The following is a 13813-nucleotide window of genomic DNA, read 5'->3' on the forward strand; positions in this document are numbered from 1 at the left end:
CGTTACCTTGGAATTAACTTAACCAGAGACGTAAAGGACCTATATCCTAGAAACTATAGATCACTTTTGAAAGATATTGAGGAAGACATAAAAAGATGGAAAAATATTCCATGCTCATGGATTGGAAGAATTAACATAGTTAAAATGTCCATACTACCCAGAGCAATCTACACTTTCAATGCTATCCCGATCAAAATACCGAGGACATTTTTCAAAGAACTGGAACAAATAGTCCTTAAATTTGTATGGAACCAGAAAAGGCCCCGAATCTCCAAGGAACTGTTGAAAAGGAAAAACAAAGCTGGGGGCATCACAATGCCGGATTTCGAGCTGTACTACAAAGCTGTGATCACAAAGACAGCATGGTACTGGCACAAAAACAGACACATCGACCAATGGAACAGAATAGAGAACCCAGAAATGGACCCTCGGCTCTTTGGGCAACTAATCTTTGATAAAGCAGGAAAAAACATCCGGTGGAAAAAAGACAGTCTCTTCAATAAATGGTGCTGGGAAAATTGGACAGCTACATGCAAAAGAATGAAACTTGACCACTCTCTCACACCATACACAAAAATAAACTCCAAATGGATGAAAGACCTCAATGTGAGACAGGAATCCATCAAAATTCTAGAGGAGAACATAGGCAACAACTTCTATGACATCGGCCAGAGCAACCTTTTTCACGACACATCTCCAAAGGCAAGAGAAATAAAAGATAAAATGAACTTATGGGACTTTATCAGGATAAAGAGCTTCTGCACAGCCAAGGAAACAGTCAAAAAAACTAAGAGACAGCCCACGGAATGGGAGAATATATTTGCAAAGGACACCACAGATAAAGGACTGGTATCCAAGATCTACAAAGAACTTCTCAAACTCAATACACGAGAAACAAATAAACAAATCATAAAATGGGCAGAAGATATGAACAGACACTTTTCCAATGAAGACATACAAATGGCTAACAGACACATGAAAAAATGTTCAAAATCATTAGCCATCAGGGAAATTCAAATCAAAACCACACTGAGATACCACCTTACGCCAGTTAGAATGGCAAAGATAGACAAGGCAAGAAACAACAATTGTTGGAGAGGATGTGGAGAAAGGGGATCCCTCCTACATTGTTGGTGGGAATGCAAGTTGGTACAGCCACTCTGGAAAACAGTGTGGAGGTCCCTTAAAAAGTTAAAAATTGAACTACCCTATGACCCAGCCATTGCACTACTGGGTGTTTACCCCAAAGATACAGACGTAGTAAAGAGAAGGGCCATATGCACCCCAATGTTCATAGCTGCATTGTCCACAATAGCCAAATCATGGAAGGAGCCGAGATGCCCTTCAACAGATGACTGGATTAAGAAGCTGTGGTCCATATATACAATGGAATATTACTCAGCCATCAGAAAGAATGATTACCCAACATTTGCAGCAACATGGACAGGACTGGAGGAGATTATGCTAAGTGAAATAAGTCAAGCAGAGAAAGACAATTATCATATGGTTTCACTCATTTATGGAACATAAGAAATAGCAGGGAGATCGGTAGGAGAAGGAAGGGAAGAATGAAAAGGGTTAAACAGAAGGGGGAACGAACCACGAGAGACTATGGACTCTGAGAATCAAACTGAGGGCTTCCGAGGGGAGGCGGGGTGGGGGATTGGGATAGGCTGGTGACGGATATTAAGGAGGGCGCATATTGCATGAAGCACTGGGTGTTATATGCAAACAATGAATCATGGAACATTACATCAAAAACTAAGGATGTACTGTATGGTGACTAACAACATAATAAAAAATTATTATAAAAAAAAGAAAGAAATATTGGCTTGATGCTCATTGAAATGTTAAAAATAGGAAACAGACACTTAGCAAATTTTCAGTGATTACAAACACTATTTTTTTTTAAACTTTATTTATTTGACAGAGAGAGAAAGAGAGAGTGGGCACAAGCAGGGGGAGTGGCAGGCAGAGGGAGAGGGAGAAGCAGTCTCCCCACAAAGCAGGAAGCCCAATGCAGGGCTTGATCCCAGGGTCCTGGACCCCAGGACCCCAGGATCATGACACGAGCTGAAGGCAGATGCTTAACCGATTGAGCCACGCAGGCCACCAAAGCAGTTCTTTTTATATGAAATACATACATTATGTTTGGAAATGCGGCTTACTAAACATTAAATCGCTAAACATTCAAGTGAACTCTACTTACATAAACTGACCCAGAGTTAAATGATCCTATAGACCAAAAGGATATCTAAACCATGAATCATCTACATGGGGTACCCTACTCGAAATAAGAAGAATAGTGAAGTTCTTTCCAACAACCGTGGTTTTTTTCTCTCCCTTTCAGAAACTATTCAGAGGAAAATGACAGCAGGAAATCATTCCACAGTGACTGAGTTCATCCTCACTGGGCTAACAGAGAAACCAGAACTCCAGCTGCCCCTTTTCTTCCTCTTCCTAGGGATCTATGTGGTCACGGTGGTGGGGAACCTGGGCATGATCACGCTGATAGGGCTCAGCACTCACTTGCACACCCCCATGTACTACTTCCTCAGTAGCTTGTCCTTCATCGATCTCTGCCATTCCACTGTCATTACCCCCAAAATGCTGGAGAACTTTGTGACAGAGAGGAATGTTATCTCTTACCCTGAATGCATGACTCAGCTCTATTTCTTCCTTGTTCTTGCTATTTCAGAGTGTTACATGTTAGCAGCAATGGCATATGACCGCTATGCTGCCATCTGTAGCCCCCTGCTTTATAATATCATCATGTCCCATCAGGCTTGTTTCTCCCTGATTTTGGGAGTATATCTTATAGCCCTGGTTTGTGCATCTGTTCATACAGGCTGCATGTTTAAGGTTCATTTCTGCAAATTTGATGTGATCAACCATTATTTCTGTGATCTTCTTTCCCTCTTAAAACTCTCCTGTTCTAATACCCATGTCAATGAATTACTGATTCTAGTCTTTAGTGCCATTAATATCCTTGCCCCCAGCCTGATGATCCTTGCCTCCTACATCCTCATCCTCTCCAGCATCCTCCGCATCCGCTCCACTGAGGGCAGGTCCAAAGCCTTCAGCACCTGCAGCTCCCACATCTCAGCTGTTGCTGTCTTCTATGGATCTGCTGCATTCATGTACCTGCAGCCATCCTCTGTGAGCTCCATGGACCAAGGGAAAGTGTCCTCTGTGTTTTATACCATCATTGTGCCCATGCTGAACCCCCTGATCTATAGCCTGCGGAATAAGGATGTCAAATTTGCCCTGAAGATAATGTTAGAGAAAAGAGTATTCTTGTGATCAGAAATAACATGAGGATCTTTTATTAGTCTCATTGCCTTTTACATTATATGAATTGATATGTTTAATTTTAGCTCATTTGTCAACACATATCCTCATTTAGTGGGATTCTATCGACATTATTTCCTACCCCTGTGGCCTTTTGATGTCACTGCTCCCTGGATTTTGCTCTCATGAGTATCTATGAGACACAGACTAGAAGTACTAAGGATGATATGGATACATGGACCCACTCACTAAGGCCATTACATCACCTCCTCCCCTTGTCCTTTGTACAGCTGATAAAAACTCAGTTCTCAACCATAATGAAAGTATCTTCTAGCAGTGGTTAAAAATCTCCTTTTTTCTGTGCAAAGAAAATAAAAATCATAACAATATAATGATGTAAACTTTAGCTTTTGCATATCTCTAGTCTTTCCCACCACATCCTACCCCATATCTCCTTTTTCTGAATTATTTCCTCTATTTTATGCATAAGAGACCTAATCAGAATTTTAAAATCTGAGTTACAGACCCATGAATGTGTTGTTATTGTGCCCAATCCAATATCCTGCTGCTGTGATACCTATTATTCCAGTTTGTAATGGTCTGTTTATTGTTCAGGTCCACACTAGACTGTAAGCTCCATCCAGGGAGACCCCGGTACATATGGTTCACGTCCATATCTCCAAATAGCATAATGCCGGCTACCTAGTAGGTCCCTGATAATTTTCTTGGTAATTACTTTTCCTCTATAAAATATTTATATGAAACCCAGCATTTATCTAATGCAGTCTTTGCCCACTAACCCCTTAAAATGATATATATGGCTTTCTGGTTCTGGTTCAAATCAATTAAACGTAACTTTGGAGAATTCTTTAAGGATCTTTAAGATAACTGGTAACATTCTTTGTTGTTTCTATACAAGGGTTAAGAAATACTAGTCCTGAGTTTGTTCTGTTGTAAATCACATCACAGATACCGTAACTTGTAAATATCTGATTTTTTTTGTCATTAAGTCCCATCAACAAGCAAGGAGTCCCTAAAGCAAGCCTAATTTATTCTTGAATTCAAGCATGCAGCCTTAGAGACTAAACAAAATTAAGTAGATTTGAAATCTAATGGGTCAACATGGCAAATCATGTGGTAGAATGGAATCTGAACCCCAGACAACCCCATCTAGGCCACACTACCCAAATAATTTCACCTCATGCTGGCAGAGAGGAAATCCTTTGCTATTTAATATTTAAATATAAAGCCTTGGTTACTGCCTCCAGCAGATACATTTTACTCTTCTTTTTTTTTAAATTTAAATTCAATTAACCAACATATAGTACATCATTAGTTTCAGACGTAGTGTTCAATAATTTATCAGTTGTGTATAACTCTCTTGTTTTTTTAACTTTTGTTCTTTGATTATCCCCCCTTTTATTTATTTTTATTATTATTATTTTTTATTTGGGTACAGTTAACATACATTACATTATTTTCAGGTGTACAACGTAGTGATTTGACAACTCTATATGTTATGGTATGCTCACCACAAGTGTAACTACCATCTCTCACCATACAACACTAATACAATACCATTGACTATATTCCCTATACTGTACCTTTCATTCCTGTGACTTATTCATTTCATAACTGGACACCTGAATCTCCCTCTCAGCCTTCATTCATTTTTCCCACCCCCCCACCTCCTCCCCTCTGGCAACTATCCATTTGTTTTCTGTATTTATGGGTCTGGTTCTGCTTTTTTTGTTTTTGTTTTTTTTTTAAGATTCCACATATAAGTGAAATCATATCATATTTGTTTTTCTATGTCTGACTCATTTCACTTAGCAGAAGACACTCCAGGTCCACTTATATTGTCCCAAATGGCAAGATATCATCCTTTTTTATGGCTGAGTAGTATTCCAGTGTGTGTGTGTGTGTGTGTGTGTGTGTGTGTGTGTGTACACTCGTGTGTGTGTGTCTCCACCTAACTTTGCATTTGAGTCCAGACCAGTCAAGCTCAGAGGCCTTCTCTGACTTCAACTTACCTCCTAGGCACTTTCTCTTTCATTTTTTTTCTTAAAGTATTTATTTACTGATTTGAGAGAGAGAGAATGGGGGCAGGAGGGGAAGAGGGAGAGGAAGAGAGAATCTGAAGCAGACTCCCTGATGAGTGTGGAGCCCAATGCAGGGCTTGATCCCACTACCCTGAGATCACGACCTCATGATCCAAAACCAAGGGTCAGATGCCCAACCAACTGAACCACCCAGGCACCCCTCTCTTTTCTTTCTTTTTTTTTTTTTAAGATTTTATTTATTCATTCGACAGAGAGAGAGACAGCCAGTGAGAGAGGGAGCACAAGCAGGGGGAGTGGGAGAGGAAGAAGCAGGCTCCCAGCAGAGGAGCCTGATGTGGGGCTTGATCCCAGGACTCCAGGATCACGCCCTGAGCCGAAGGCAGATGCTTAATGACTGAGCCACCCAGGCGCCCCTCTCTTTTATATTCTAAGCTCATAAAACAAACGTGGTGAAGTTAGGGCAAAATCATAAGATTTCTGGTTTCTCTATATTCATTACTTCTGCTATATCACTAATTTTTTGCTCAGTCAGAATTATGTTCTCTTTTGCTATATGTTACCATGCTAACTGCTAACACCTGTAGAGTTCTTTAATTTTCTAAGGTTAAATGCACATGTCCTTGTGCATGCTAGTCTACATACAAGCTAGACAGTGAGAGAGGTAAAGAGGTAAGCTTCAGGAGAAACAGAGAACCTCCTTTAGAAAATGACCCCTAGTTTGAGTGAGCAATAGGCTCCCAACAATCCCTGGAAGAATCTGGAACAATTCTGGAAGAAGAGATTCAGAGACATTTTATCTTAGTGGATGGGCAACCTCAGGGTTAGCTGGATGTGAATGATACTCTTGCACACAAACCATAAAACCACTGGGCTCATGATCAGTGAGACACTGAAAATCTCAAAGTCATCTGTTCATAGACCCAAGTGATCATTATCACTGAGTTTCCTTCAACCACCAACATCTCCAGCTAGTGCTTTGCTATCTATGAAGCCACTTATTTTGTGTTCCATCCCAATGTTAGTAAAATCTCCTATCCAGTGACATCCAAAAAACCACATATAAATGCTCATTTCGAGGGTCTTCTCCTGCTCAGACTCCAAGACACGACCTTGGGGGAGTTGCCCTTTACTTCTCTGCTCAAACCTTCTCTTCAGCTATCTCCTCCTCCTCCTCCATACCACCCCATAATGGACTGAAGAGTTCTCGCAGCCATGTCACTCTTTGCAACTATTTAAAAAGGAGGCATAAAAGTGAAATGGGGTGAGGTGTGTGAAGTGCCAACTTCTGGGGTAAAAGTGTATAATCAGAGAATATTACAAACCATGCTTTGTGCTTATTTCTTTTACTTGCGTTTCCTAAATGGAATTTTTAACAAATAAAAATCCTCTGACCTACTATAATTCATTACCTAGATTTAGTGACATCCTGAATTCCCTTCAATTTTAGGTCATTTTTTTAATATTCCTTTTTTGTTAAGGATANTTAGGTCATTTTTTTAATATTCCTTTTTTGTTAAGGATATGTGATACTTAGGTTATCTTGTGAGTTTGCTTTATTTTTGATGTGTAGCGATAGTATATTCTAGAAAACAAGTATGAATTTATTCCATATGTTTGGCACCAAGATACTGAGAATGCCAGTCTTACCATTACCAAGTTAATGTCTTGGTAAGCCAGATATGCTCAGTGTTACAAGACAAACACTGCTATCTTCATAACCACTGAATTTTGCATTTGGGCCCAGACCAATTATGCTCAGAGGCCTCTTCTTTGGGGGGTCTCATCCCTCTTCAATAGAAGAACCATTTGTTAAGCTTTATTGTACCTTCTCAGATATATTTGAAAAGATGAACAACATAATAAAATCAAAGAATCTCAAAATTATAAAGGACATTAAGGAAGTATGTAGTATAATCTTGCAATCAGATTAGTGATACAAGGTTATCACAGCCCTGCAAAAATGTCATTTTACTCATACTTAAACTCTTATAGTGATAAAAACTCAATCCTTCACAAGGCATCTTATCCCATTAATTTTTTTTATACTGAAATGAAATCTAACTTTTTATTAGTTCCATTCTATTTTACTGGTTTTTCACCATGAAAAAGCACACAAAAATTCAGTAGAGCAGCTCCTCAGGAATTTAAAAACAAGTGCCATATTTCTGCTTTTCTAATCAAAATGCCCCAGGAGCTTTCCCAGTGGAAGAACTTAAGGCTTTGGTCTGGAATCAGACCTGGGATTTAATCTCAGCTCAGTCACTTTCTAGCTATGTGATCAAGTTCTAAAATTTTTTTTTTTAAGATTTTTTTATTTATTGGACAGAGATAGAGACAGCCAGCGAGAGAGGGAACACAAGCAGGGGTAGTGGGAGAGGAAGAAGCAGGCTCATAGCAGAGGAGCCTGATGTGGGGCTCGATCCCGGAACGCCAGGATCACGCCCTGAGCTGAAGGCATACGCTTAACTGCTGTGCCACCCAGGCGCCCCAAGTTCTAAAATTCTTGGTGCTTTTATTCCTCTCCTACTTAATAAGGTTGTTTTGAGACTTAAATTTAAACATAAAAGAACATAAAAATAAATTAGCATAGTACCTGGCAAGTGATGAATCCATATTATTGTTATTTTTATCAAACCATGTTCCTCTGGGATGGTTTAAAGACACTACCAATTTATATTTCTCTTTAAATGTACTTAGTTTATTAATGCCGTTTTGGAAGGTGCACTTGCTAGAAAAAACATGTAAGATAATAATTAAATAATTCCTTATTATTTATTACAACCTGTCTGCAACAGTGATACTCATTGTAGATATCTACATATTCCTAGAAATGCTTAAATACTTGAAAATAGGGTGTTGCCATATTACTGCATGTAAAGACAGGCAAATATGGGAGGCAAAAAAAAGTACTTAGCCTGAAGCCTTGAAGTCAGTTTTGGGGTCCATTTTCTAGGCAAGCAGACTTAGAAGGGATGAAGATATTTTTCCATTTCAAATCTATTATTATTTTGTTTTGGGGGTAAATGTTATGATCTTTAATCTAATTGCTCCCTCGGAGCTACCACTGACTGAATCATGAGAAATGCCCAAAGGGATCTGAAGGAGATGATCCAGAGGGAATGAGTGTGTTCAAGCCTTGATGGTATATGCTCTTGGCACCTTCTTTTATAAACACCTAATCTCATCTCCTGTGGCTGTGATATGCTGTGTTCTTCTGGGAACCAGAGAACATGACTTGGGTTATCTTGTTATCATACTGCAGAAAATTCCACCATGTTCCCTGTGAACAATGTGAGTGTCCAGATTTTTTCTCGCCTGTCACATTATGACACCTTCGGCTTCTTATCCACTGAAGTGTTGGGATTCAATTGTTGGGAGCTGCTGCATTTTTAGTTCTTGAAGATGATTCTTACTTGAAACGGACTTAGAAATCAAGAGGATCATGGACTCATTGTCTTAGAGATCGTACCTGAAAGGGCAAATTAATCATTGTGCCCAGTCACAGCCAAGGATCAGAGAACTCGGAGTCTTCACTGACCAAAGGAGGAAGGTTTCCAGGGTGAGGCTCTGATGAACCTTCTTCAAGGACAGAGTCCAATTAAGTCAGAAGTTCACACAGAGAGTCTTCTAGTATGTCTAGAGTGAGTAACAAGAAACAAGGTGCTTGTAAACACAGATGACTTTTTTTTTTTTCAGGATGTCACTGACTCTTTCTTTGGAGTCTTCATTTTTCTCTGCATCTAGTAACTACATGTTGGTTTGGAGTTGTTTTCTTTCTACCTCTTCCTTTCCTTAAGTTAACAGCCTTATTAAAAGTATAACAAACATTCAAAATACACCATAAATATACAGTCGCATATATTTGCTTTTACACAAATATTATCTTCCTCTCTCTCTTCAGTGTGAGACTCCTCTGTCCAGAAATTGGAATTTGTCTCCAAATTTTTATTGCTCATACTGCTGTCACATAATTACAGAATTGCCTTGGGGCAGGACTGGAAGAAAAAAGAGAGAGAGGGAAAAAAAACAGGAATTCCCTCACATTCTTTGATCATGGAAACACCTTTTATCAGGTTCTCCAGTCAAAAAGATGGGTTATCTATCAGAATTTCTGCATCTGGAGCAGCCACCACACAATTCTGTAATTGTGACCTCCACCCCTTCTCAGCTCAAAAGCACAAGAGAAAAGAGGAAAAAGTAGAAACACATCTGTGGGGGCTTCTCCAGGTTTTGTCTCTTTCACAATCTGCTTCCTTCTGTTTACTTTCCAGAGTTTTTAGGTAAATGCATTTTGTATTTTGTCCAGGGTGTTTTTTTCCCCTAAGTTTTATTTATTTTAGTAATCTCTACATGCAACATGGGGCTTGAACTCAAAATCTTGAGATCAGAGTCGCATTGTCTTCCACCAGCCAGATGCCCCTCCAGGGTTTTTATTTTATTTTTAATTTTTTAAAAAGATTTATTTATTTATTTGAGAGAGAGACAGAGCAAACAGGGGTAGGGGTAGCGGCAGGGGGAGAGAGAATCCTCAAGCAGACTCCCCCCTAAGCGAGGTGCCTGATGGGGAGCTCAATTCCAGGAACTTGAAATCATGACCTGAGCTGAAATCAAGAGATGGCTGCTTAACCAATCGAGCTACCCAGGTGCCTCACTTCCAGAGCTTTTAATTGTAATCTGTGGGTAAGAGAATACAGTGAACTTAATCCAACTTGGTTAAAACCAGAGTTTTCAGAATATAGTCAAGAATTTTGATTCTTTATCTTTTTATGTAGAAATGCCTTTACATAAGGTTGATTACTGATTGTTAAAGCGTGAAACCAAAACATTCATCAGAGAGCTTCTCAGTTTTACACCAGCGTTCACTCTTTGGACACCTAAGTTCTTTTGTGAAGTCCAACATCTGACAAAGATGAGGAATCTCTCTNTTTCTTTCTACCTCTTCCTTTCCTTAAGTTAACAGCCTTATTAAAAGTATAACAAACATTCAAAATACACCATAAATATACAGTCGCATATATTTGCTTTTACACAAATATTATCTTCCTCTCTCTCTTCAGTGTGAGACTCCTCTGTCCAGAAATTGGAATTTGTCTCCAAATTTTTATTGCTCATACTGCTGTCACATAATTACAGAATTGCCTTGGGGCAGGACTGGAAGAAAAAAGAGAGAGAGGGAAAAAAAACAGGAATTCCCTCACATTCTTTGATCATGGAAACACCTTTTATCAGGTTCTCCAGTCAAAAAGATGGGTTATCTATCAGAATTTCTGCATCTGGAGCAGCCACCACACAATTCTGTAATTGTGACCTCCACCCCTTCTCAGCTCAAAAGCACAAGAGAAAAGAGGAAAAAGTAGAAACACATCTGTGGGGGCTTCTCCAGGTTTTGTCTCTTTCACAATCTGCTTCCTTCTGTTTACTTTCCAGAGTTTTTAGGTAAATGCATTTTGTATTTTGTCCAGGGTGTTTTTTTCCCCTAAGTTTTATTTATTTTAGTAATCTCTACATGCAACATGGGGCTTGAACTCAAAATCTTGAGATCAGAGTCGCATTATCTTCCACCAGCCAGATGCCCCTCCAGGGTTTTTATTTTATTTTTAATTTTTTAAAAAGATTTATTTATTTATTTGAGAGAGAGACAGAGCAAACAGGGGTAGGGGTAGCGGCAGGGGGAGAGAGAATCCTCAAGCAGACTCCCCCCTAAGCGAGGTGCCTGATGGGGAGCTCAATTCCAGGAACTTGAAATCATGACCTGAGCTGAAATCAAGAGATGGCTGCTTAACCAATCGAGCTACCCAGGTGCCTCACTTCCAGAGCTTTTAATTGTAATCTGTGGGTAAGAGAATACAGTGAACTTAATCCAACTTGGTTAAAACCAGAGTTTTCAGAATATAGTCAAGAATTTTGATTCTTTATCTTTTTATGTAGAAATGCCTTTACATAAGGTTGATTACTGATTGTTAAAGCATGAAACCAAAACATTCATCAGAGAGCTTCTCAGTTTTACACCAGCGTTCACACTTTGGACACCTAAGTTCTTTTGTGAAGTCCAACATCTGACAAAGATGAGGAATCTCTCCGCAGTGACTGAATTTGTCCTGCTGGGCATCCCACACACCGAGGGTCTGGAGACCGTGCTCTTCGTCCTGTTTTTGGGCTTGTACACCTTCACTCTTATGGGGAACCTGCTCATCCTCCTGGCGATTGTCTCCTCCCCTCGGCTCCACACCCCCATGTACTTCTTCCTGTGTCAACTGTCTGTGTGTGACATATTCTTCCCTTCTGTGAGTTCCCCCAAGATGCTCTTCCACCTCTCGGGGAGCAGCCGGGTCATCTCCTATGCAGGCTGCGTGTCGCAGCTCTTCTTTTACCACTTCCTGGGCTGTACGGAGTGCTTCCTGTACACCGTGATGGCCTATGACCGCTTCGTCGCCATCTGTGACCCTCTGCGCTACACCGTGATCATGAGCCACAGAGCGTGTGCCATCCTGGCCGTGGGGACCTCCTTTTTTGGCTGCATCCAGGCCACCTTTCTGACCGCTCTCACCTTCCAGTTGCCCTACTGTGGCCCCAACGAGGTGGACTATTTCTTCTGTGATATCCCGGTGATGCTGAAGCTGGCCTGTGCTGATACCTCAGCCCTGGAGACGGTGGGGTTCGTCAGTGTGGGCCTCATGCCCCTCAGCTGCTTCCTTCTCATCCTCACCTCCTACAGCCGCATTGTCTGCTCCATCCTGCAGATCCGCTCCGCGGAGGGCCGGCGCCGTGCCTTCTCGACCTGCAGTGCCCACCTCACTGCCATCCTCCTCTCCTTTATGCCAGTGGTCCTCATCTACCTGCAGCCCAGCCCCAATCCCTGGCTCAATGCGACTGTTCAGGTCCTGAATAACCTGGTCACCCCCATGCTGAACCCCTTGATCTACAGCCTTAGGAATAAAGAAGTAAAATATTCTCTGAGGAAGGTGCTACAGCGAGTAGCCTTCCTTCCTGAGAAGTGAGAGAGATTAGTAGCTATACTTTAATATCATCACCACGCTGCTTGCAAAGGTATTTCCTTTTGTGTGATAGAGTACACATGTTATCAATATTCCTTTTGCAGGTAAAGAAGCTAAAGTGCTAAGTCTTGTCAGCAGAGGGCACTTGGAGAGAATGAATTGTTCTTCCTGGCTTCTAGTTTGGCTCTCCTGCCAGGACCCTACAGAGCATACATTTTTCCACCATTGCTTGGCTTCTTTTGGTTTCTCCAGTACAAGGGTGGAACTTTCTTCAGAATTCAGAATTTGGGTGGCACCTTCTCCAGCACTTAACTGAGGCAGTGTGGCCTCAGTGAAGGGTGGTTAAACAGAAGGGAGAATGAACCATGAGAGACTATGGACTCTGGGAAACAAACTGAGGGCTTCAGAGGGGAGGGGGGTGGGGGATTGGGATAGGCCGGTGATGGGTATTAAGGAGGGCACGTATTGCATGGTGCACTGGGAGTTATATGCAAACAATGAATCATGGAACACTACATCAAAAACTAGGGATGTACTGTATGGTGATAAACATAACAGAATAAAAAATTATTATAAAAACAAAAAAAGAAAAAGAACCCTTACATTAGCCCACAAATGGGCAAAATCATCTAATACAAACCCTATTTTATAATAGAGTGCTGAATATCTCACGTCATGTATTGAATATTGTACTGAAAGTGAAAAACAGAACGGTAGAATGGGCACAGAATTGTTTGTAACAGTATTGGTTGTTTATGTTCATGGCGTGTGGCTGACTGGAAGTTACAGCATGTTCCCACTGTCCATCATCACTAGAGAGTATCACACAGCATATTGCTAGCTCAGGAGATCAAAATTTAGAATTCAACTTTCAGTTTCCATTGGATGCGTATGCATTTTGCACCATAATAAAGCTAAAAAATCTTAAGTCAAACCATTGTAAGTCAGGGACTGCATGTATATTCTGGATATGTCATTTGCCAGCTATATGTGTCAGTAGTTTTGACTTGCTTTTTCTTTCTTTTTTTTTAATTCTCTTTTATTTTAATATTATTATAAAATATTTTTTATTATATTATGTTAGTCACTATACAGTACATCCCTAGTTTTTGATATNTTCAGTTTCCATTGGATGCGTATGCATTTTGCACCATAATAAAGCTAAAAAATCTTAAGTCAAACCATTGTAAGTCAGGGACTGCATGTATATTCTGGATATGTCATTTGCCAGCTATGTGTGTCAGTATTTTTTGGCTTGCTTTTTCTTTCTTTTTTTTAATTCTCTTTTATTTTATTTTATTTTAATATTATTATAAAATATTTTTTATTATATTATGTTAGTCACCATACAGTACATCCCTAGTTTTTGATATAAAGTTCCATGATTCGTTACTTACGTATAACACCCAGTGCACCGTGCAATACGTGCCCTCCTTAATACCCATCACCGGCCTATCCCATTCC

At 40.2% G+C, this 13813-nt stretch overlaps 2 protein-coding genes across 2 annotated transcripts; both read left to right on the forward strand.

Moving 5' to 3' along the window:
* Positions 1-2337: 2337 nt before the first annotated feature.
* LOC100471146 (olfactory receptor 8G5-like) lies at positions 2338-3303 on the forward strand. The gene has a single exon (XM_002928199.3). It carries the CDS (start codon positions 2368-2370, stop codon positions 3301-3303), a length of 936 nt encoding a protein of 311 aa, XP_002928245.3. The 5' UTR covers positions 2338-2367.
* Positions 3304-11419: 8116 nt separating this feature from the next.
* Positions 11420-12352, forward strand: LOC100468628 (olfactory receptor 149-like). Its single transcript, XM_002928190.4, has one exon. It carries the CDS (start codon positions 11420-11422, stop codon positions 12350-12352), a length of 933 nt encoding a protein of 310 aa, XP_002928236.2.
* Positions 12353-13813: the final 1461 nt, after the last annotated feature.

The sequence above is a fragment of the Ailuropoda melanoleuca genome, chromosome 8 (assembly GCF_002007445.2).
Source record: "Ailuropoda melanoleuca isolate Jingjing chromosome 8, ASM200744v2, whole genome shotgun sequence".
Classification (NCBI taxonomy): Eukaryota; Metazoa; Chordata; class Mammalia; order Carnivora; family Ursidae; genus Ailuropoda; species Ailuropoda melanoleuca.